Source organism: Barbus barbus (assembly GCF_936440315.1).
Source record: "Barbus barbus genome assembly, chromosome: 4".
Taxonomy (NCBI): domain Eukaryota; kingdom Metazoa; phylum Chordata; class Actinopteri; order Cypriniformes; family Cyprinidae; genus Barbus; species Barbus barbus.
This window is the reverse complement of record NC_136732.1, coordinates 19,665,288-19,688,235: the sequence shown is the minus strand read 5'-3', so window position 1 is coordinate 19,688,235 and position 22,948 is coordinate 19,665,288. Positions and strand designations below refer to the sequence as shown.

The 22,948-nt window shown below is 38.7% G+C and overlaps 1 protein-coding gene across 1 annotated transcript; it reads left to right on the top strand.

The window, feature by feature from the left end:
* Nucleotides 1-12,973: 12,973 nt before the first annotated feature.
* Nucleotides 12,974-22,680, top strand: LOC306866279 (uncharacterized protein). The gene is made up of 2 exons (XM_079411372.1): nucleotides 12,974-13,295; nucleotides 21,728-22,680. The coding sequence occupies exons 1-2, from the start codon at nucleotides 13,262-13,264 to the stop codon at nucleotides 22,210-22,212; spliced, it is 519 nt and encodes a 172-aa protein (XP_079267498.1). The 5' UTR covers nucleotides 12,974-13,261; the 3' UTR covers nucleotides 22,213-22,680.
* Nucleotides 22,681-22,948: the final 268 nt, after the last annotated feature.

Here is a 22,948-nt window from a genome sequence, read left to right as displayed (position 1 = left end):
TACCAGTTACAAAATACACTGTAACAGTCAGTCACAGGCAATTCTTTATCAATTAATATCTTAAAATATCCTTTGACTATATTCTGGCCCGCCATCTAGTGGTGAATTTTTTTTTTGGCCCGATGCCAAACTTGCTTGCCGACCTCTGGTCTAAAGGGCTGCACTTCTTAAAATACTAATAAGGAGAGTAGGTTATGGGTGAATCTGCAAATGCATACTTCCCTACTATAAAGTAGGTGAAAAACAGTATGTCAAAAGAGTCATGCGACAACGGCAACATGACAAATGTACTAAGTCCGGACTACATTCATACTACACACTTTGATATACAGAACACAGTCACAAAGCAATAACTTATTCAAAATAAATAATCAAAGAGGATGCAATTTTTGATGCAGCTTACTTTTGGTGTGCAGAATGAGCAAAATGTTTAGTTATTAAAAATGACATGCTCAAAGGCAACCAGTTAACAATGCAAGTAATTATACGTACTGTATCCATTTCTTTTTACTATGTGGTAGTTAAGACATCAAAAAGAATAAAAGAAAAAATAGACAGGCAAAAGAAGCGTATAGGCAATCAGGGGTGGTATACACAGGTTAAGTGTCTACACTAATAATACTTTTTCAAAGAAAGAAAAACTCATTCCTCATCTGTTAAATTATGCAATGTCATGTTGGAGCGCTTTCCTCCTCCGCCTGCTCTCTGCATTAGTATGTAAATAGAAAGTGGATCCATGGATATGACAAGTAGGAACATCCCTTTAATTAACTCTAATCCGCTTTAGACCGGCTTGGCAATCTGTTCCCAGAGTCTGCTACATGACGCTTCATTCATAACTCAAAGATACCTGCATATTTCCATCGTGATAGATTAATTCAAACAGAAAGATTTTTTAAGTGGCATGTGCGTGAAGTTCTGTGAAGATTTTATGAATATGTTTTCTTTCTTTTCATTAAGCAAAGATTGCCTCTGCGAATGTGAATGAAACATTCTCTGAATGCTGCTGGAACTAGTGACATATCAACTGTGTTTACTGCATTAAATAAAATCTGAAATATTTTTCTTGTTACAGTGGGGAAAAAATAATTTGATGCCCTGCTGATTTTGTACGTTTGCCCACTGACAAAGAAATGATGAGTCTATCATTTTAATGGTAGGTTTATTTGAACAGTGAGAGACAGAATAACAACAAAAAAATCTGGAAAACGCATTTAAAAAAAGTTATAAATTGATTTGCATATTAATGATTGAAATAAGTATATGACCCCTTCGCAAAACATGACCTAGTACTTGGTGGCAAAACCCTTGTTGGTAATCACAGAGGTCAGACGTTTCTTGTAGTTGGCCACCAGGTTTGTACACGTCTCAGGAGGGATTTTGTCCCACTCCTCTTTGCAGATCCTCTCCAAGTCATTAAGGTTTCGAGGCTGACGTTTGGCAACTCGAACCTTCAGCTCCCTCCATGGATTTTCTACGGGATTAAGGTCTGGAGACTGGCTAGACCACTCCAAGACCTTAATGTGCTTCTTCTTGAGCCACTCCTTTGTTGCCTTGGCCGTGTGTTTTGGGTCATTGTCATGCTGGAATACCCATCCACGACCCATTTTCAATGCCCTGGCCCTGACGGTACATGGCCCCATCCTGTCCCCTTAGCAGAAAAACACCCCCAAAGCATAATGTTTCCACCTCCATGTTTGACGGTGGGGATGGTGTTCTTGGGGTCACAGGCAGCATTCCTCCTCCTCCTCCAAACTCGGCGAGTTGAGTTGATGCCAAAGAGCTGGATTTTGGTCTCATCTGACCACAACACTTTCACCCAGTTCTCCTCTGAATCACTGGCAAACTTCAGACAGGCATGTACATGTGCTTTCTGGAGCAGGGGGACCTTGCGGGCGCTGCAGGATTTCAGTCGTTCACGGCGTAGTTTGTTACCAATTGTTTTCTTGGTGACTATGGTCCCAGCTGCTTTGAGATCATTGACAAGATCCTCCCGTGTAGTTCTGGGCTGATTCCTCACCGTTCTCATGATCATTGAAACTCCACGAGTTGAGATCTTGCATGGAGCCCCAGTCCGAGGGAGATTGACAGTTATTTTGTGTTTCTTCTGTTTGCGAATAATCTCACAAACTATTGTCACCTTCTCACCAAGCTGCTTGGCGATGGTTTTGTAGCCCATTCTGGCCTTGTGTAGGTCTACAATCTTGTCCCTGACATCCTTGGAAAGCTCTTTGGTCTTGGCCATGGTGGAGATTTCGGAATCCGATTGATTGATTGCTTCTGTGTGACTTTTATACAGGTAACAAACTGAGATTAGGAGCACTCCCTTTAAGAGAGTACTCCTAATCTCAGCTCCTTACCTGTATAAAAGACCCCTGGGAGTTAATAGGGGATCATATACTTATACATATACTTATATAATTATTCATTAAATAATGAATTAAAATGCAAATCAATTTATAACTTTTTTTAAATGCGTTGTTTCTGGATTTTGTTGTTGTTGTTGTTGTTGTTATTATTCTGTCTCTCTGTTCAAATAAACCTACAATTCAAATTATAGACTGATCATTTCTCTGTCAGTGAGCAAATGTACAAAATCAGCAGGGGATCAATTTTTTATTTTCCTACTGTGTGTATGTGTGTGTGTGTGTGTGTATATATATATATATATATATATATATATATATATATATATATATATATAACAAAGTGTACTGAGTTTTATTATTTAAACAAGAAAAAATACAAATAAAAAATAAATGCATAGATATGCATAGACAAAAATACTAATTAAAAAAACATGATCAGATTTGCGACACATGATTAGGCTTAAAGTCTTTTCTTCTTCTTCCACTCTATTATACGATTAAAGGTGACCCCAAGTTTAATCTTTGCTGTTGTTGATTTCTAAAAGCTCATTTAAAATTCTGAACCTCTGGTTCTTCAAGTGAACATGCATAAACTGGGCTCTTGACTTCAAAGCGACAGGGATACAGCTTTTCCCTAATGAACAACTCAGTTTAGAGCCAAAAGATATCAGACAGTTAGGTTTGACTGCATTTTCACATCCAGGTTCTGTGGTTTTGCTATGCGTTTATATAATCACAGGTTTAAGTCAGAGGTGAGGAAATTCATAAATGTCTTTCTCTTAATTATATCCTTTGACAACTCATGGCACCTTGCTGACATTGGGTTATTTAACTGTGAGCAATAATTAGAATATAGCCGTTGCAATCAAGACCTCTGCTCAGGTCTCCCAATGTGCAATTTGCTAAGAGAATTCATAAACTGATTCCCAAGACAAACATGCGATAGAGCAGGCTATTTTAGTGAGCAAAATTAGTCTAGACTCATATCATCAGCATAATGTGCTGTTTAAAAATCACCAGCAAAACAAGCTACTTTCAAATTTATAACCTCATCACATTAAGCAAAAAGGCTGTACAAACTAGCCAGCTGAAGTCACAAAATCAAACCGATTAAATCTAATGAGATTCAGAATAAAACACTTCAGTGACCCAAATTCCTGAATGCATCCGTGATAAGAAGGATAAACAACACAGACTAAAAGCACTTTATTTGTGGCATGAGTGTTGGGCACAATCGACTGAATAGATATCGACTTGGAACAAACATACCTTGATTGAGCTAAGAAAGTGAAAATGAAACACCATGGCTCATGCTCAATTTGATCAAATCAAACCTGAAGACAGATAAAGCTTTTTGATGTTCAGACACATCCTTCTTGGCATGGCTATAAATAGGGAAGTTGGTAGCTAGTATGTGACAGACAATAAAGCCTAAGTTCAAAATACTTTCAAGTTGTTATATCTCATAAACCGCTGTAAGGGTAAAGGTAGCTGATATTAACCCTGTGGAGGAACAACTACCCCATCAGTTGGCAGAAGCAAGACTAGACTAGAAAACCAATATTAGCTTCAACAGACCTTATACCTTCACATGCTATCATAATTATTGACTAGTTTCCTAGTCTGACATGAATGGCCTCTAAAGTCGTATTTACAACGGGGAAACACTGAGATAATTTTGATCAAGGATTTTCTGAGTTGGGCGGCCATATACTTGAAACATGGTGGTGAGGTGAAACATAGCTGTAGTATTGTGAAGTTTCTCCAACAAGTTTTATATTATTTTGTCTTGCCATTACAGTCATGTATAATGACGTATATATAAATAACTATATTCCTGTTCTTTCCCATAACAAAGCACTTGAATGTGACAAACTCGTAATAACAACTTCCAAAGTGGGAAGTAAGAAATTTCTGATAGTATGTGAAGGTAGTATTCGTACCTACGTTTTAGTCTTTACAATGGCACGCACTGTAAAAAGGACCTAAATGATGTAATTTTCACAACTCACAACTTTTAAAACTGTTATGTAGTTTCTATCTACTTTTGGCAAGTCTTTTCATGAGCTGAACAATCGGTATGCTGTTAAACAACAGTACAATCCATTGAACACACTGTACTTCTATCCCTCACAGCCTCCTTTTCATTTCAAAAATTAAATACAGCTTCCTGTAAGGTCCTGTAAGGTCTATGGCTATCAGTGGGTAAGTTTCCCTAAGAAGTAATTAATTACTAGTTAATAATTACATCTCCAACAGTGTAATTAGATTACTGTACAAATTACTCTCTCCAAAATGTATTTAATTACTAATTACTTTCTAAATCCTATATCAACTATGACAAGTTAATGATAGAAGGATAGACATGAAACAGTTCTTTTAATTATTTCAAGTAACAGATAACTACATAAATCATTCTGGTCACACTCTAGATTAGAGTCCAATTCTCACTATTAACTAACTATTAACTATGATTTGTGCCTCAATATACTCCTAATACTGCTTATTAATATTTAGTAAAGTAGTTGTTAAGTTTACAAATTGGGTAGGCATTGGGTAGGATTAAGGATTTAGAATAAGGTCTTGCAGAATAAGACATTAATATGTGTTTTTTAAGTAATAATAAAGAGTCAATATCCCTGTAACATTCATGCTAACCAACTAGTTAATAGCGGAAATTGGACACTAAAGTCATACCAATATTCTTATTAAGTCACCAAAGTATTTAAAGTAAGAACATAAAAAGCATCCATTTTAATGTTTGACTTAAATTTTTTATCTAGGCCTATTGTATTGTGTATAAATGTTCTACAGTCTATACACAATAGGATATTAAGTTTAAAGAAGTAACTGTAATTAAATTGCAGAAAAAATAAGAATAATCCCTTACTTTATCGAGGGAAAAGTAATTTAATACTACAATATCTGTAGTCTATTTAAGCACTTTACAAAGAACATTTTGAACAGGAAACCGCAGAATGGAAAAAGCAGGGTCTCTAGATTCGTTTGTATTTCTTTTAATGTGACTAATGAATGAAATGCTAATAAAAAAGCAACGAGGCAAAACAGTCAAGACATCCATCAGGCACATGTTTACATAAAAAAAAAAAATGAAAAAGCTATAACTCCACGGTCAAGCCATTGTGCCTGTGAATGGTTAGCTGTGACATTCAAGTGGAATGAACAAAACCAACTATTACTGTACTTATGTGCAAGAATCTTGTGTTCACAATGCCAGAGTTGCAGCATTGAGACGACAGAAGAGGAAGTTTGTAAGGAACTCCATATCTACAGAACTAGATGGTAGTGAAATTAATGTTATAACTGAAAAAGTATGTTCGAAAACATTTTAGTTTTTTTGACTTTTTGAATCAGTTTTTGGTATCAGTGACAGTTGCAACGCATGCAGGGCTTTAGGAACTTGTATATATTTTTCTTGTGTAGTTTGCTTAATGAGGAAAACTTTCTTGATGAGTTCCACTCTGCTGAGAATGCATAGTATTAAGCAATAAGGCGGTTAGAGTAGCACAGTTAATTTTTTTAATGATGTCTGTGTGTACCTGGCCCACAGTGATCACTACTGTGTCTGCTGACGTCTAACAATAAATTAGCTGCTATTATAAACACATTCCCTTGCTGACACCTCAAAACAAAGAAAGCTACATGTGTGGTCCAATAAAGCAAAACTGTATGTATGTAAGCTGTGTAATTGATGCATCATAGCTGATTTAACTGTCCCCAGCTGAGTTTAGTAATCCAGTTCTGTTACAGGTTTTTCCATAGCCAGTTTAAGCTAGCTACAGCTAATGAGGAGCAAAAACTGTAACACCTATTCAGCAATAACATCTCAAAGTTAGTGTTTTTAAAGCAGGTGGCATCACTTTATCTTCCCACTTACAACAAGCTGTTGACCCCTCTCTTGTCAGTTAGTATGTAGGTGTATAATTTGTCCTCCTAGCTAGCTTGCTAAAGTCGTTTGAGAAGCAGCACTGTGCAAACAGCAGTGTGATGTGCTTGTTGTGTGGCAGTGAGGTTCTGCAACAGTAGGTGCATCATGTTCATTTTAGACATTATACTTTATTGCCATGGCAATGTGAAAAGTATAGTATAGAAAAGTCCAAAATAATATTTTAATATTAATATTAACATACTCAGTCTAATGGCTGTCCTAGCAGGCTATTCTTATTATGGCTGTGTTCCAGTTCACTTTTTTTTTTGTATGCCCTTTACTTGCAAATCTCCCTCTGTCTTGTTTACTCAGATGTACGTCATTGATTATGTTGCATGAGTGCCCACTTCTGGCAGAACACTTGCAATGGGCTGAATCAGAACCTCCTAACTAAGCCCTTGATCACTTAGAATCTGCTATGGAGTTGGTTTATTGTTTACATTTTTCCTCTTATTTATTTATTTGGTGCAGCATTCTCTATGTATATAGGTATGCTGTGGCTGTTATAAATGTAAAAAAAAATATATTTATATATTACAGAGTTGTTGGGAATAAATTAAATGTGATCTGCGATGACGTCACAATCATGTTGCATTGTGAGTCTATGGAGTGACCTGAAGTGTGCATATGTGTCATGATACGTGCAGAGAATGAGGCGAGAACTCAAGTGCAGGGGAATGGTGAAGTTTTAATAATAAAAAGAAACAAAACAGAAACATAAATTACCCCGAGGGGAAAAACAGACTGACAGAGCAATGCAAAAACGAGGACTAGAAAACAGACATGACTTACTGCACCAAGAACATATGACAACGTGGCCGAACAGGACTGCAAACACCAGGATCATTTAAAGGAGACAAACGAGGAAGCACCAGGTGTACACGCTGAGACAATTAGGGAATAACAAGGAGGGCGGGGTCAACAATCAACCGGGGGAACACATGGAACAATCACAACACAAACCCATGTGCTCAGACAAGACAGTGACATCTGGTGGCCAACCAGGGCACACCCACAGGATACGTGACAATATGAAGCAGACTCGCTCCCTCAGTCAAAATCGAGGGGTCGAGGGTCTGTCAATATAAACTTCCCTCGTTCACTTCACAAAGTGGAACACACTTCAAAAGGGCAACGGAGATTCCCCCAAGCGGAAGTGATTGGGGAAGTTGGCGAGTGCATGTCTAAAAGTGGATTGGAATGCAGCCTCTATCTAAAATGATCCTTTTAAAGAGTGTAAAGAGATAGTTCACCCAAAATGCATTGTGGTACTGTTGTGAACGTGTGTCGAAGACTGACATGGAAGAAAAGAAATTGTTGAAGAAGTCGTTATTTTTGTTTTCTTTGTGTACAAAAAGTATTCTTGTAGCTTCATAATATTACGGTTGAACCACTGATGCCACATAGACTATTTTAACAATGTCTTTACTACCTTTCTGGGTCTTGAACATGTCAGATGCATTGCAGTCTATGCAGGGTCAGAAAGCTCTTGGATTTCATCTTAATTTATGTTCTGAAGATGAACGAAGTTCTTACGAATTTGGAACAACACGAGGGTCAGTAATTAATGACAGAATTTTCATTTTTGTTTGAACTAACTAACTAGGGGTAAAAAGGGTTGAGTTTGTTGTCTACTAATATTTACCCTTTAGGGGTAAATAAGGTACAAAGATGTACCTTTTAAAACCCGAGTGACAGCTTTTGTATCTTTTTCTAAAAGAATGTAACACAGAGACGGCTACATTTGTTTATTTTTATCATTTGGACATTACAAATAGTACATAGTGCATTCATTTTTACAAACCTTCAAAAAGTTAGAACGCCCCACATGCATCTCAAACCCCCAATGATTTCAAGCAGCCTACAAACACCATCATAATGTTTTTATGTCCTCCGCTAACAACATGCACAGATGGTGCTTTCCAAGACACAATGAGAGACATGCAGTTCATGTGATAGGATTAAATTACTTCTCCATCTTTAAATTTTCAATCACATCATGGTTGAGATAAGCCTCCAAAAACACCTGTGAGCTTCGCAGTAGCGCAGCGAACGTATTTGTGCAGCCTAGTTTCCACCAGCATCCTAATGATGTGCTCTTTATCAATTTTGCAGTGGGATTGCACATTCTGTGCTGTGATGTAGGCTGAGCTCATTTCAATTTTGTCACGGATAATGCCGCTTCATTTTCTGCTGTAAAATTCCAAACAAAACATCCATCAAACTCCACCCTACGATATCGTACTTGACAAGGCATTTAAAAACAAAAACACTTTACAATCTGAAGTGGGGGACCACTGGCACAGTGGTGGAGCTCTTGTGGCTGTGCGGGCCAACAGGCTGCAAAACCACTTTCTGCACTTTCTCCATATTAATGCATTTCTATCATAATCCAAGATCATGCTGATCACTGTTGGCATTCCATTCCGTTTTCTAGATGACTATCAATTTGCATTGTTGCAGCTGAAATAAGCAACCTTGCAAAGTACAGAAACACTGAGCACCTATAATTGGCATGACCACCACATTACATGCCTAAGTCCTAGGATAATATTTACTCAACAGTTTCTCTACCAGAGAGAATGTGACTTCTATTATCCGTACAGCAACAAGCATTTCATATTGATATGCATGTGCTTGATGGAGGAGATTTTCAGAGAGATGTTATCAATGCATAAGCAAATGCAAAAGTTTGAGTGGATTGTCAGTACTCCAAGTTTGAGTGAATTAGACCCAGTAATCCATTCACCACAGACTGGAGCGGTAATGGAATGGAAGGAGGGCACTGCTGAGCATGTTTTGTGAACTGACACTAATGGATTCTGTGTTTGCATTTAACGAATGCTGCTCGAAATTTGAATTAAACCTATTCCAAACATTGCGCAGTATTAAAGAAGACAAATAATTACAAGCTATGGTTTTCTAAAACACAATAACAGGTGTACAATTCTGATAAGGCATGCTAAGCAAGTCGACAACTTCAGCATATTGTCATAGCGTTATTTATCTTTAATTTGTTGACAGGCGGTGAAAAATGAATTTGTAAGTACACTGTGAGGCCTAATCTAGACGGACATGGATTTGCTGTGACTTCCCACAATGAGATAAAGTGTTCAATAGTTATCATTGTAGGAAAGCTGTTAGCCGGTTTTGACTCAGCCCAGTTTTCTCGGCCCTGGCAAATGAACTTGTCTTCCTCTGGTTCTTCCTCTCCATCAATGATTGAAAATCACACACTCTGTAAAACAGGCAATAACACTTTAGACAGATCTTAGCTCTAAAGCTTTCCACAGCAGTTGTTTAGGACTGTCACAAACACACAGTGAAAATCTCATCAGCTCCAAACCAAAAAAAAAGAAGGGAGATTTTAATGCCAGATGTGTGCTGCAGCACAAGAAACATGTAGATTTGAAAATAGTTTACAACCCGTATTCCGCAAATGTTGGGACATTTTTCAAATTTGAATAAAATTAAAACTAAAAGAATTTCAAATCACATGAGCCAATATTTTATTCACAATAGAACATAGATAACATAAATGTTTAAACTGAGAAGTTTTACAATTTTATGCATAAAATGAGCTCATTTCAAATTTGATGCCTGCTAAAGGTCTAAAAATATTTGGGACGGGGGCATGTTTACCATGGTGTAGCATCTCCTCTTCTTTTCAAAACAGTTTGAAGACGTCTGGGCATCGAGGTTATGAGTTTCTGGAGTTTTGGTTTTGGAATTTGGTCCCATTTTTGCCTGATATAGGTTTCCAGCTGCTGAAGAGTTTGTGGTCATCTTTGACGTATTTTTTGTTTAATGATGCACCAAATGTTCTCTATAGGTGAAAGATCTGGACTGTAGTCAGGCCAATTCAGCACCCGGACTCTTCAGGCCCCGATATTCTTCAAACGAAATCCAAGAATGAACTGATATGACGTAATTTCAAACAAAATCAGGCCAAAACTAAGTTTGTTTTGAGTTTGTTTCTGCAGTTCGAAACAGCTCACCAAAGTGAAATTTCTGGGGAAGTTTGTTTTGGCTCCTAAACACCTTTTGAGCTACCAATGGTCCATGGCGATTACGCAATCGGTGGGTGTGTTCTGGTACTCCACCTTCTTTGATGTGCAATTTTTTTCCCCGGTTCGTTTCTCATTCATCTGAGGTCAGGCGGGAGAACAACATCTCCAAGTCACTAGCAACATAAATACACTGTGTCGAACAGCTGAGCTGCCACAAATATATTCGCATCTGCACGATCGCTCGCAGAGAGACTTTAAAGATTCAGAGAAAGCATTCAATTACCAGAAAGAAATTGCAACAAAACTTGGTGTCGATGACCCGATAAACATCAGATGCAAGTTTTCCAAAGCCATGAAAAGAATAAAAGGAAAGAGTAAAGATATAAAGGTAGCAAGTACCAAAGACAGGAGGTTAAGGAGCTGGCTGTCTGGTGCAGTGTTAACAACCTGGAGCTCAACACGCTCAAAACTGTGGAGATGATCGTGGACTTCAAGAGAAACCCCCTGCACTCCCCCCACTCACCATCATGAACAGCACTGTAACAACAGTGGAGTCATTCAGATTCCTGGGCAGCATGCACTCATTATTTTTGAGGGGGCACAAGGGGGAGGGGGGGTTGTCATGTGACACACAGCAGACAATATCACTTATGTTTTATTTTTATTTTTTTCCTTTTTATTCAAAACATTCCCAAACCAAAAGCATTAACTATATCATGAAATATCTTGATGGTCACCTAGATTTTGATGGTCAAAGTAGCCTAATGTAGTCTATTAACTATGCATAAAAACAAAAGTAACATATATGGGTGTCATGCCATAACATATTTTTAATACGACTGACTTTATATTTAATGTGAATGTTAAAAACATTGTAAGCTTGGCTACTTCTCATTACACTTTCATTGTACAGAAAGAGAACAAAGAACATTTACATTATCAAAGAATATTTTCACAGACAGTCTAGAGTTCAAGCACGCTCAAAAACTCTCATTAAAATCACTGAAGCTGTTTACACTATGAAATGAATATCTTACTTACAGATTCATACACACATCTACACTGTTTCTAACGAGAGAATTCGCCAGAAAGAGGTATTCAGTCAGCGAGCGAGTGAAGAAAACACCAGCATTTTAGCGATGACACATCTGAACGCCTCTGATTGGTCAATGCATTCATAAGCTCAGCAGCATCGTGTGTGATTGGTTATAATGCGCAGTGCTGTAAAAAGGCATCTGTCTCTGGCTCTGTGCCAGCCAGTAAACGCAGATTTGAATTTAACAGCTGATGACTCGCTGAACGATTTAATCACACTGGTGTGATTGTATCAAATATAGAAAATATTATTTGGCTATTTTTTTTGTCTTTTGGAAGCTACGTTCAAAATCCACTTTGCTCAGAAATCTGAGGGGGCATGTGCCCCCTCACTTTGAATGGGCATGACGCCTCTGCTGGGCAGCACTATCTCTCAGGACCTGCAGTGGGACAATCACATTGACTCTATTGTCAAAAAGGCCCAGCAGAGGTTATACTTCCTTCGCCAGCTGAGGAAGTTCAACCTGCCACAGGAGCTGCTGAAACAGTTCTAATCTGCCATCATTGAATCCGTCCTCTGCACTTCATTAACTGTCTGGTTCAGCTCAGCTACCAAATCTGACCTCAGAAGACTACAGAAGGTAGTCCAGACTGCTGAGCGAATCATTGGTACAACCCTTCCCAGTCTCCAAGAACTGTACTCATCCAAAGTGAGCAAAAGGGCTGGTAAAATCACTCTGGACCCCTCACATTCAGCACACTCCCTCTTTGAACTGTTACCGTCTGGTCGACGCTACAGAGCTCTGAGCGCCAGAACAGCCAGACATAGGAACAGTTTCTTCCCTCAGGCAATCCATCTCATGAACATTTGAACAACAAACATGAAACACACAACACTATCATACTTTTTAACACACATACTTATTACATTTCAAATTTGCACCTAACATACCTGTACATACTGAATTGTCTATTTTGTATATTGTGTTTGTGCTATTTTGCATACTGTCCATTTCGTGTATTTGTAAATTATTTTTTATTATCTGTGTCCTGGCCTGTCCTGTCGCTGTCAATCTGTTGCACTGTGGAGCTACTGTCACTAAAACAAATTCCTCGTATGTGCAAACATATGTAACGGTGGTGGCCATACTAAGCACAAAAGTCTTTTAAAGAAATAATATATTTGTCTGTTCGGGCGCCAGCCAGGAATTTCCTGACAAGAATGTTATTTTACCCAGGATAGCAAAAAACCACCTGTTACAATATTAAAAAAAAAAAAATAGATGTCAGAAAAACTATTAACAAAAGAAGTTTTATTTTACAATGACCAAAAATCAAAAACACAGAAAGAACAAATGTTCAGCAATGAAGGTCAAGGTTGAAAAGAAAAGGAAAAATCCCTGTAGAAATCGCGTCACCTATGTCACGTTTCCGATAGGCAGATTCGTGTCCATGACCATTCATAAATTTTCCATAGAAAAAGAAAAAAAAAAGAATATGGTTAATTACTTCAAAGTTAATAACATCAACTAACAAAAAGGCACAATAACCAATAAACAACCACAGTAATACCATAAGCATATCAAAAAGTGCGTGCGTGAATGTTTTGCAAGTGCGTGCGTGAATGAATGAGTGTGTGTAATGGCAGCGCACAGGTACTGACCAAGTTTGCAATCATGAAGGGAAACTAAAGAGTGTTGTCATCAGGCACCAGGATAGGTGGATTAAGCGGCCATCACTTGTCCTCTGAACAGCTTCATTAAAAACAGATGATCTTGAAGTGCAACGCTTAAAAAGTTGAATGAAACTCCACGACGCACCAGACATCGCTCACAGGAAGCAACAGTTCGACAAGCACCGTCTTTCCATTTCCTTCGATGATCCAATCGCTCTCGTAAATGCAAACCTTACTGATGACGCCCACTTTCTCAGGTACGAACCATTTTTATATGCTCCTTCCTTCTGCCGTTAATTGAAATGCTCCACCCCAACACGCAAAGTGAAAGTAAAAAATAAAAGTAAACAAAACAATGATGTGGCGTAAAGCTCCTTTTTTTTCTTAATCGCCACACATACCTGGCAATAAAGCTAATTCTGATTCTGATACATGTGTTTCCAATAAATGTTACATACTGCTGCTGTTGTTCTTTCAATAAGCGAATTTAAAAGGTATACAATAAATGAAATGCCAAAAGAATATACAATAATACCTTTGTTTTTATCAAATCATGACACCACATAAAATATTAAAAGGTGTAATAATTTATCCAGTTTAATAAAAAAAAAAAATTAAGCACTAATAAAATAAAGTAACAAACAGGTATGTGTTATTGAGATGACTCCAATATTTTTGTACACATCAAGTTTTCAGACTATGAGCCATTCACACTTAAAGGACTGATTATGGAAATTGGATGGTTATTTTGTATTGCAAATCTGATACTTGACTCTGAACTGCTGCTAAACATTATTCTTTTGTCTATAATATTCTGACCATTGGTCAGAACCCGTCTCACACCTAGATAGGCTACATTTCGTCGTTGCATCATTGTTGTGTTTAGGGCATAAGCGTGAGCGTCGTGACAAATGTTTACATTAATCTAAAGCCCGCCTCCAGCAGCTGATGTTGGAATGTTCGAAAACAGTATACCGTCGCTCAGCCTTAACCTACATAACCAGCCAGTGTTCAAAACTATCACTTTACTTTAGCCAGGTTCACAACGGTTTGCTTATAATAATGTTTTCTAATTTGAGTGGTACGGGTAGGTTTCCGTGGAAAATTCAAGCATGACACTGCGTCATTACGTCCCGTCTGTAAACATAAAGAAGTTGTCCCGGCTTCTAGGCTATCGCATGTGAGGATCCTGCAGGTGGTGGATCGTTTATAGCCTTTTCTCACAGCAGCTAGAATAATTAAATGTATAATTTTGATGGCGGATTGTAATCCAGAAAGGATTATGTGTTTATGAAATACATGTGAATGAAATTAGATTATATTCCAGTTTTAAATGTGCTTCTGATTACAGATAGCCTGGGATTACACAAGATTTGTATTTTAAAGAAAACCAGTTCGAAGGGAGCATAGTTTGCTTTTTGGGTTAAAAGAATTTCTTAATATGAAATTAGATTAGATTGTATAGAAATTGAAATCTACACGCTAATACACACTATACTCATTGTCACACAATGCTGATGTTGTTAACATTAATAATTTGAGAATAAAGTATAACAATAATTATAATTTGCACGGTTTGATGTGATATGAGCTAACCGATCGTTAGATTTAAGTTAATCACCATTGGTAGCGTGATTTATTGTAATTCTTTTTTACTCAGACTTGTTACTTACTTGTTCAGATGGCAATATACGGTGAAAATTCTTATTTGGGTCATATATTCCAAGACGTAGGCTAGAATCTGTGATTCCTGAGTACAGTATTCACACCGGTGCGGTGACTGACTGCCACACATTCACCTCAAAACTTTAGATTCATCCGCGCTGGAGCCATGCCGGAACACCGGATCACAACCCCGCGCACGGAAGATAATTCCGCAAGAGGCTGCAATTCCAGGTTTTCAAACATAGATGGCGACAAAGAGGCAAAACTTACGGACTGCAGCTTTAATTGATGGACTGGAGTCATGTGGATTACTTGAGGATTATTGTGATGTTTTATCAGCTTTTCAGACTCTCACGCCGGTTTCACACTGCAAGCGTAAGCAGGGCGTAAGCAGCGCGTATTTTTTTCGGCGCCCATGTTAACGGATGAGAGCGTTCACACAGCACGCAGGGGCGGCGCGGCAGCGCGTAGCAGGAGCAGAGCAGGAGCGGCAGTGCCGCGATCGTTTCGGCGCCGAGTCTATTTTTGCTGCGCTGCTTACGCTCAATTAAAGTGACAAAGCATTGATTATGGACAAAATACACACGAAAAAGTGAAAATTTTCCCCAGAAAATTTATAACTATATAGTAAGTTGCCGTAAGAACAGGTGTCATGTTGACATCATGATGACGGTACTAGTGCTAATGCAAAGAAGACAATCATGGACGACACTCGTTTAATCCTGGAGGTTGAGAAGCATACAGTTATTTATGATCCTCATAATTTACTATATAAAGACTTGCAGGCGAAGGAAAAAGCATGGGAGGATGTTGCATCAGCACTCGGTGCAGAAAGTAATAACCTTTCTTACTTTTTTGTTTTCAATTTTTAGCATGCCCACGTACGAACAATTAATAGTTAATTAACTAAATACAATAGACAGAATAAGGTCACACATGCTACATACATCTACGCTGTAGACTACTGTATGTCTATTTCAGACTTAATTCTCAATAAATTGATCATTTAAAAAACGTGTCTATTAAGAAGTTTAAGGTTACTTATTACAGACATTTTTTGGATTTTCTATGTTTTTGATGGGTAATGTATGTAAATTTTCTGTTTAGAAGATAGATTAAAAACTATAAATGATTTTCTTAGTAATGTTTTTTTTGTAATTAAATAGGTAATTTATACCATAATTCATATATCAAAATATTAGCATTTAAATTATTCTACACATATATAAAATATGTAAAAGCAATTACTGTGCAAGGTTAATGACAACCTCAAAAGCACTGTCAATACTACAATGTAATGTTCAGGATAAAGCATTGTGTTGGCCTCAGCCATGCAAATCCAATCAGTACAATTTTTGAAGTATTACAATCAGTAAAGAAACAACACTGATGAAATAAAAACATTTATTTAAAAATGGATACTTTTCACACAATAATCACACATATATAAGAAATATGAGATACGTATACAATTAAATATTTCAAGTTGAGGAGGAAGGTAGGCTATTCTTCCTTCATCTTACATTGTGTGTAAACTGCATAGAGTGTACCCAAAGTCTGCGTCTCATCCTTTTACGTAGTCTTCTTAACAACATATATAGCGCGATTGCCTTCCTTCTGTCAACAACTCTCACTACACGCAAACAAAGCATAAAAGAAAATTGAAAACAAACTTATATTTCGTAATTTATTTAAAAAAAATAAGCTTCTTGACACGTTTTCCCTCTGTAATGTATTTTAAATAGAAATAAAACAAAGCTAACTTATTACCCATTATTGAGAAATCTGTACAAAATCCGTGGTTCAGGTGCGCGCTGCAAACGCTGCCGGTGTGAATGCAAAATGGATACGCGCTGCTTCTGCTCTGCTTCCGTCCTGCTTGCGCGCTGCGTACGCCCTGCTTGCGCGCTGCGTACGCCCTGCTTACGCTTGCAGTGTGAAACCGGCGTCATTCTGACGGCACCCATTTACTGCAGGGGAACGACTGGTGAGCAAGTGATGTAATGCTAAATTTCTCCAAATCTGTTCCAATGAAGAAACATACTCATACATCTTCAATGCCCTCAGAGTGAGTAAATTTCCAACATTTTTGGCTGAACTATTCCTTTAAGGTCAAGTCATGGAAAGACATGTTGAAATGATCATGTGACGCTTTCATGAGCCAAGTCGCACATTAGCTGAGGTCTGTATATATTACCGTCTTTTACTGTTGTTCGTCTTCTTTTTTTACATTTGGGGTAGTTTTTTCGTTTGTCGTTGGTCTGGAGATGTCACACAGTCGGAAACTCGCTTATCTCTCACCATCATCCTCGCCAATTAAGAAGAAAACAAAACCAACAGCTGCAGCGAGCCGATGTTGAAGACACCATGGCGATCACTATAAAGCGATTTGAGGACATTTTGAAGGCTGAATTAGCAGCAATGCACACCGAATTCGCCTCTCACATGACTACAATCCAGAATATATGCTCTAAAGTTGACTTTTTAATCGGGGAACAGAGAGAGCAGAAAAATGTGATCGGCAAACACATTGGCCATCTGGATGCCCTCGAGCAGCAGGTGACTGATTTACAAGACCACAGCAGACGCAGTAATCTCCGACTGCTGGGACTACCTGAAGGGGCCGAGAAGGATGATCCGATCGGCTTTCTGAAACGGTTTGGATTTGGATCCTATCACTTGCAGGCAAAGATATCGAGATCGAACGCGTGCATTGAGTTTACTCCAGAACTTCAACGGATCACTCCAAACCACGAGTGTTTCTCTTCAAACTGTTACGCTACAACGACAGGAATTTGATTCTAAAAGAAGCAAGACGCTGCGGTTCTGTGAAAGCGGGTGACGATGCGATGTTGAGCTTCTTCCCCGACTTCTATCCCGCGACGGCAAAGCGGAGCTCCTTCAGTGCAATACAGAAGGAATTGAAAGAGGCAGGTCTGCAGACCTTTCTTCAGTATCCTGCTACTCTGAAGATCTTCATGAAACACGGCGAGACCAAACTAATGCACTCACCGGACGAAGCGTGTCAATTCCGGAGCTCCATTCCCGCTCCTCATTCTCCTGGGATGAACGTGGTATAAGGGTTTGATAATACCGAGTTCTGATTTACTATTCTAGAACTTCATGTGACAATCGCTACTGGCAGTTCTTCGTGTAAGCAAGGAAACTTGGCATCACTAATGTACAGTTTTCAATGTACATGATAATTATTTATGTTTGTTTCCTCGTTATGGAAAGTACACATACTTTTTTTTTTAACCCCACTTTATCACTCGTGTGAATTCGAAGTTATTCTGCTCTCTTATAATAGAGCTAATGACAGTGTTATAAAGAATGGTACTGGATGTCATGTTACTGTCACTGATTAAGACCGGGGAGGGTTTTTACCCCAGTCTGTAAAAGTTTTATGGGGTGGGTTTTCTTTATGTTAATGGTTTTTTAAAGTCAGACTTGAGTTAATTCATTTGCAGTGGTATAACTTTCTCTCATTTGTTCAGTTCACTTATTTGTTTGATAGTAATGACTGAAATTAATATAATAAGTTGTAATGTCAATATACAAGTTTTTTTACAACTACTGCAACGAAAAAAGGTTGACATTGCTTTGATCCAGAAAGCTCATTTTTGGATGAATGATGTTCATAGATGCAATAATAAATATTACAAGGTGGTCTCTTTTGCTGACAATAAAACTAAAGGTGTTTTGATAACTGTTTGAGGAAATGTTTATATTTCCATTTTAGACAGAACTGGTGATAATGCTGACAGAATTGCCTGTACATCCCTTTATGAAAAGTAATTCTCCCTGATCCTAACTGATAATTCTGTTGTTTCTGCTTCAGTTGTTTGCTCTTTTCTCCTCGTACAATCATGTATTCCATTGTTGTTTTTGCATTCATGTATGTTATTTTTTGTTTGTTTCTTTTCATGTACAGTTTGCCTTTTAAATAAAATAAAAAAAATGTTCACAAAAAAAGACGCTGTTGAACGCTGTAAAGCCAATATAAACCAACTAAAATTCTGTCATAGTGTTGTGTAAAGCTCATTATTTCTTTAAAGTACAAAGGCCAGAGTATTCACAATGGTGAAGAGACTTGCTGTAATTAAAAATATTCTGCTTATGATTTATGGCACATCAATAATATGGACGATGTGTCTGTGCCCTGTGATAAACTCAGTTCATTTCTCTCCATTTTTCATGGGTTTGCTCTCCAGCATGGTCTTTATTATTATAGAAATGGGGCTTTACAGTGGCATCACCAGACATTACAATCTGAAGATTTTTATGCCTAGTTTTTCTTGTTTGATGGTTTTATTGGGGAACTGCTCCTTGGAGGATAACAATTGTGAAATATTAGAAATATGTTTTCTTCTTCAAGATAAGCCTTTTAAGTCCCAAACTGTTTAAAAAAAATGTTTAGAGTTGATTGTATAATTTTGCGGTTCTCTAGACTGCTATACCCTGGTGGGTAACTAACAAAATGAGAGAAGAGAGCTGACATCCCACTGAAGCTAGAGCAGGGTTCCTCAAATCTTTCCCTGGAGGGCAGTCTGCTGCAGAGTTTAGCTCCAACCATGATCAAACTCACCTACCTGTGATTTTCTAATGATCTTGAAGACTCTGATTAGTATGTTCAGATGTGTTTGATTAGGGTTAGAGCTAAACTCTGCAAGAGTGGGCCAGATTTGAAGATGCCTGAGCTAGAGCGTTCATTAGAAACTGAACTCCAAATGCAGTCTATTTCTGGATTTCAATCCTGATGCATCATGGTTGTACAAATGTCCTGGTATGAACCAATGTAACAAACACAGGATTTATATGCAGACGATTATTTGGATGAAATGAGAAGGCAGAAGTAGGTACACAGTCCAATTCAGTTAGATATGAATATGAAAGCTCAGAATTGCAGACAGGGCTGGAAAGTGTGTGAGGATAAACCATAGCACACAATAAAACGGGAAATGGAAACCAGGTGGATGCAATGAACAGTTCAGTGAATCTCATCAGTGACTAATTCTACTGAGAGCTCCTTGTGTTCGACCGGTGGGTGGGTCGCAGGCTCAGATGTTACAGTCAAGAGGTCACAGTTTGGCTGGTTAGCATGGCCCTGTTAGTCCCTGGTGGTAGATGCCATAGCTACACCATCTGGACACATTGATAGCAAGTCAAAAACATTTCTAAAATCAGCATAAATCATTCATATAATTGCTTATACTATTATAGTGAAGGTTGTACCAGTGCCAGATTCTGTTTTAAAGGGCTCTTAAAACATAAGACTTATCTTTCTTAAAGGAGTCATATTATGCCCCTTTTTACAATATTTAATATAGGTGTCTGTGAAGTTTCAACTCAAAATACCCCACAGATCATTTATTATATCATTTTGAAAATGCCTATTTTGATTGGAAGCAGACACACTGATTTTCGTGCCTGTTTCTTTAAATCCAAATGAGCTGCTACACCCCGCCCCCTTTCCAGAATAGAGCTGCCATTTCAGCTTGTACCTGCTAAAAACATCTGTTTTGGTTCTGATTATCACTCTGAAATCATGCGTTTTAAACCATATTAGTTTAAACTTCTGATATACAGTTTTCTGAGCGCACACATCCGAAACACATGGACAGAAAGCGGCTATCACAGCCATTGAGTACTAAACTAAGTTCTCATTCACACACAAGTTTACGTTAAAAACACACACGAGTTACAAAAACAGTCAGTTATGTCTGTGAAGGTAAACAGCTGGGAAATAAATCACATGATTATTTTAGATCTGTGTGGCAGCAACAATATACAGTAAATAAATCAATGTGGAGTATTCCTATTTTAGTCACATTATTGAAGTGCAGTACAGACATGTAAACACCTTAATCAAACCATTACCGTCGTGTAGGACTTTTCGCCGCATTTTGCTACAGGATACACACACGGCAGTGGACAACTGTTTGACTGCAAACAAAAGAGCTTCAACACCGCCGTCATCTGTCTGCGCGTACAAATAATTAACTGCACTTGAAGCTTTCATAAAATTAAAAATGAAACACTCAAAACTGTATATGGCATCATCACGAAGACGAACTATATGTTTATAAGTGAAATTCTGGAGGGGACGTCGGATGGCGTCGCATGGTGACAAGTAGCAAAAACAAACAAACAGACAGATAGAAAAAATAAATACAATTGGATTATTTTAAAGTCCTCTCAGTCATGGCTTCTCGGTTATATTTTGTTTTCTGTCAACAAGGAATAAAAGGGGCCTATATTAAAGGTGACATATCATGAAAATCTGACTTTTCCAGGTTTTAAGTGCCATAATCAGGTCCCCAGTGCATCTACCAACCAAGGAAACGTGAAAAAGATTAACTCAGTAACTTTGTTTTAGTAAGCCTTTTTCTGCAAGCGTCTGAAAAAATGAGTGCGTCCGATTTCGCTCCCCTAGTGATGTAGCAAAGGGATCTCATAATAATATTACCGCCCCTTAATCTGTAAATTTCCACCCGCTGCGCCGTCATTTTGATTTCACAAGCGACAACAGTGTAGCAGTTCTAATGCCATGGCGAAAGTTTGAGCAAAACATGCTAACTGTTGTGTCTTTGGCTGCACAGACGAGCACAGAACACTGTTTAGAGTCCCAGCCTCAGAGGAGACAACAGAGCTGTGGAATTATTGATTTATTTACTGTATATTGTTGCTGCCACACAGATCTAAAATAATCATGTGATTTATTTCCCAGCTGTTTACCTTCAGAGTTTTGGTTCCTTGACGCTGGCTTGCTTAGTTGGGGACACTTAATTTCCAGTGATATCATCGACTTGATTGCACAGATACTGTTTAAACTGAACTGAGCTGGACGATGACATCACTGAATTCAATAATGAAATGCTTTTAACTGAAAATTGAGTGTTTAAGCTTGTCATTTTACATTATTGATACTATTTTCCTCATTTGATATTGGAAAGTTGCTTTGACACAATCTGTATTGTTAAAAGTGCAATATAAATAAAAGTGACTTGACTTGACTTGACAGAGAGGAAGGAGCTAGGAGCCATGATGGAGCCGCTGGGTCGACGGGCCGAGGCGGAGTCCGGGACTCAGAGGCTGGAGGCAGAGGCCAGGGATTCTCTAGCCACGCTGACGATGGAGACTGGCAGACCCACGGAACTCGCACCGTACAGATGGTGGGCTGTGGGCAAGCAGAGGGGCTGCCAGACGACAGCGGTGGAAGAGGCAAGAACAGGAGGATGGGTGGGTATTTTTGAGCCTCCGGGCTTGGAATCTGAGGCCATCTCTGGGCCAGACGTGGGAACAGCGTCTCCTCTGGGTTGGACATGGGAACAGGAGACCTCTCTGGGCTGGATGTGCAAACAGGAGTCCTTCTCTGGGCAAAACTCAGGAACGGAAGCCCTCTCTGGGCCGATCTTGGGAACGGTGCAGGAGGCTGAGCTCCTCTCTGCGCTCTCGCGGTCCACGGCTTTCTCCCTCGTGGCGGGCGTTGTCTTGCACCTGGTCTGACGTTATCAGCAGCTCAGGCTCTGCGGCGATCCTCAGCAATGTTGCTCTGTGCGGCGATGCCTCGTCGGTTGCGGTGGGTTCTGCTGCTCCTCCGTCCTCTGTCGCTCTGGCTCCACCACGGCCTTCCAGATCCCCGCCTCCGCATCCAACCTGTTCCGCTGTGGTCCTCCAGATCCACCTCGTCACCCTGGCACATCGGATCTCCACCTCGGTCACCTCCGCTGCGTCGGTCGGCCCCCTGGAGTCATCAGCCCTTCCTCCACCATGGCGCCTCCCTCTGTCGACTACCCCTGGAACTCTGTCAGCCAGCCCCTCCTGTGTCTTGCCAATTACCCCTCGTTAAGCCACGTATTTAATGTCCTCATTTAAAACACCCTATATATAAAGAATTGTTAATGCCAAAATGCATGCATTTATATAAAGCAAAAAGAGAAGAAAATACACTACCATTAAAAATTTGGGCTCAGTAAGATTGGTTGATTATTCATTAATTAATTCATTCATTCATTTATATTTTCAAGAAATTAATACTTTAAAGCCAGGCTTTGGAACTTTTTTATTCATCAAGGAGTCCTGAAAATGTATCACTGTTTCCACAAATATAATATAATATAATAATCAGCATATCTGAATGATTTCTGAATCATGTGACACTGAGTGACGACTGCTTAAAATTCAGCTTTCCATCACAGAATTAAATTACTGTCAAAGATTGCCTACAGAGAGGAGCAAGGAA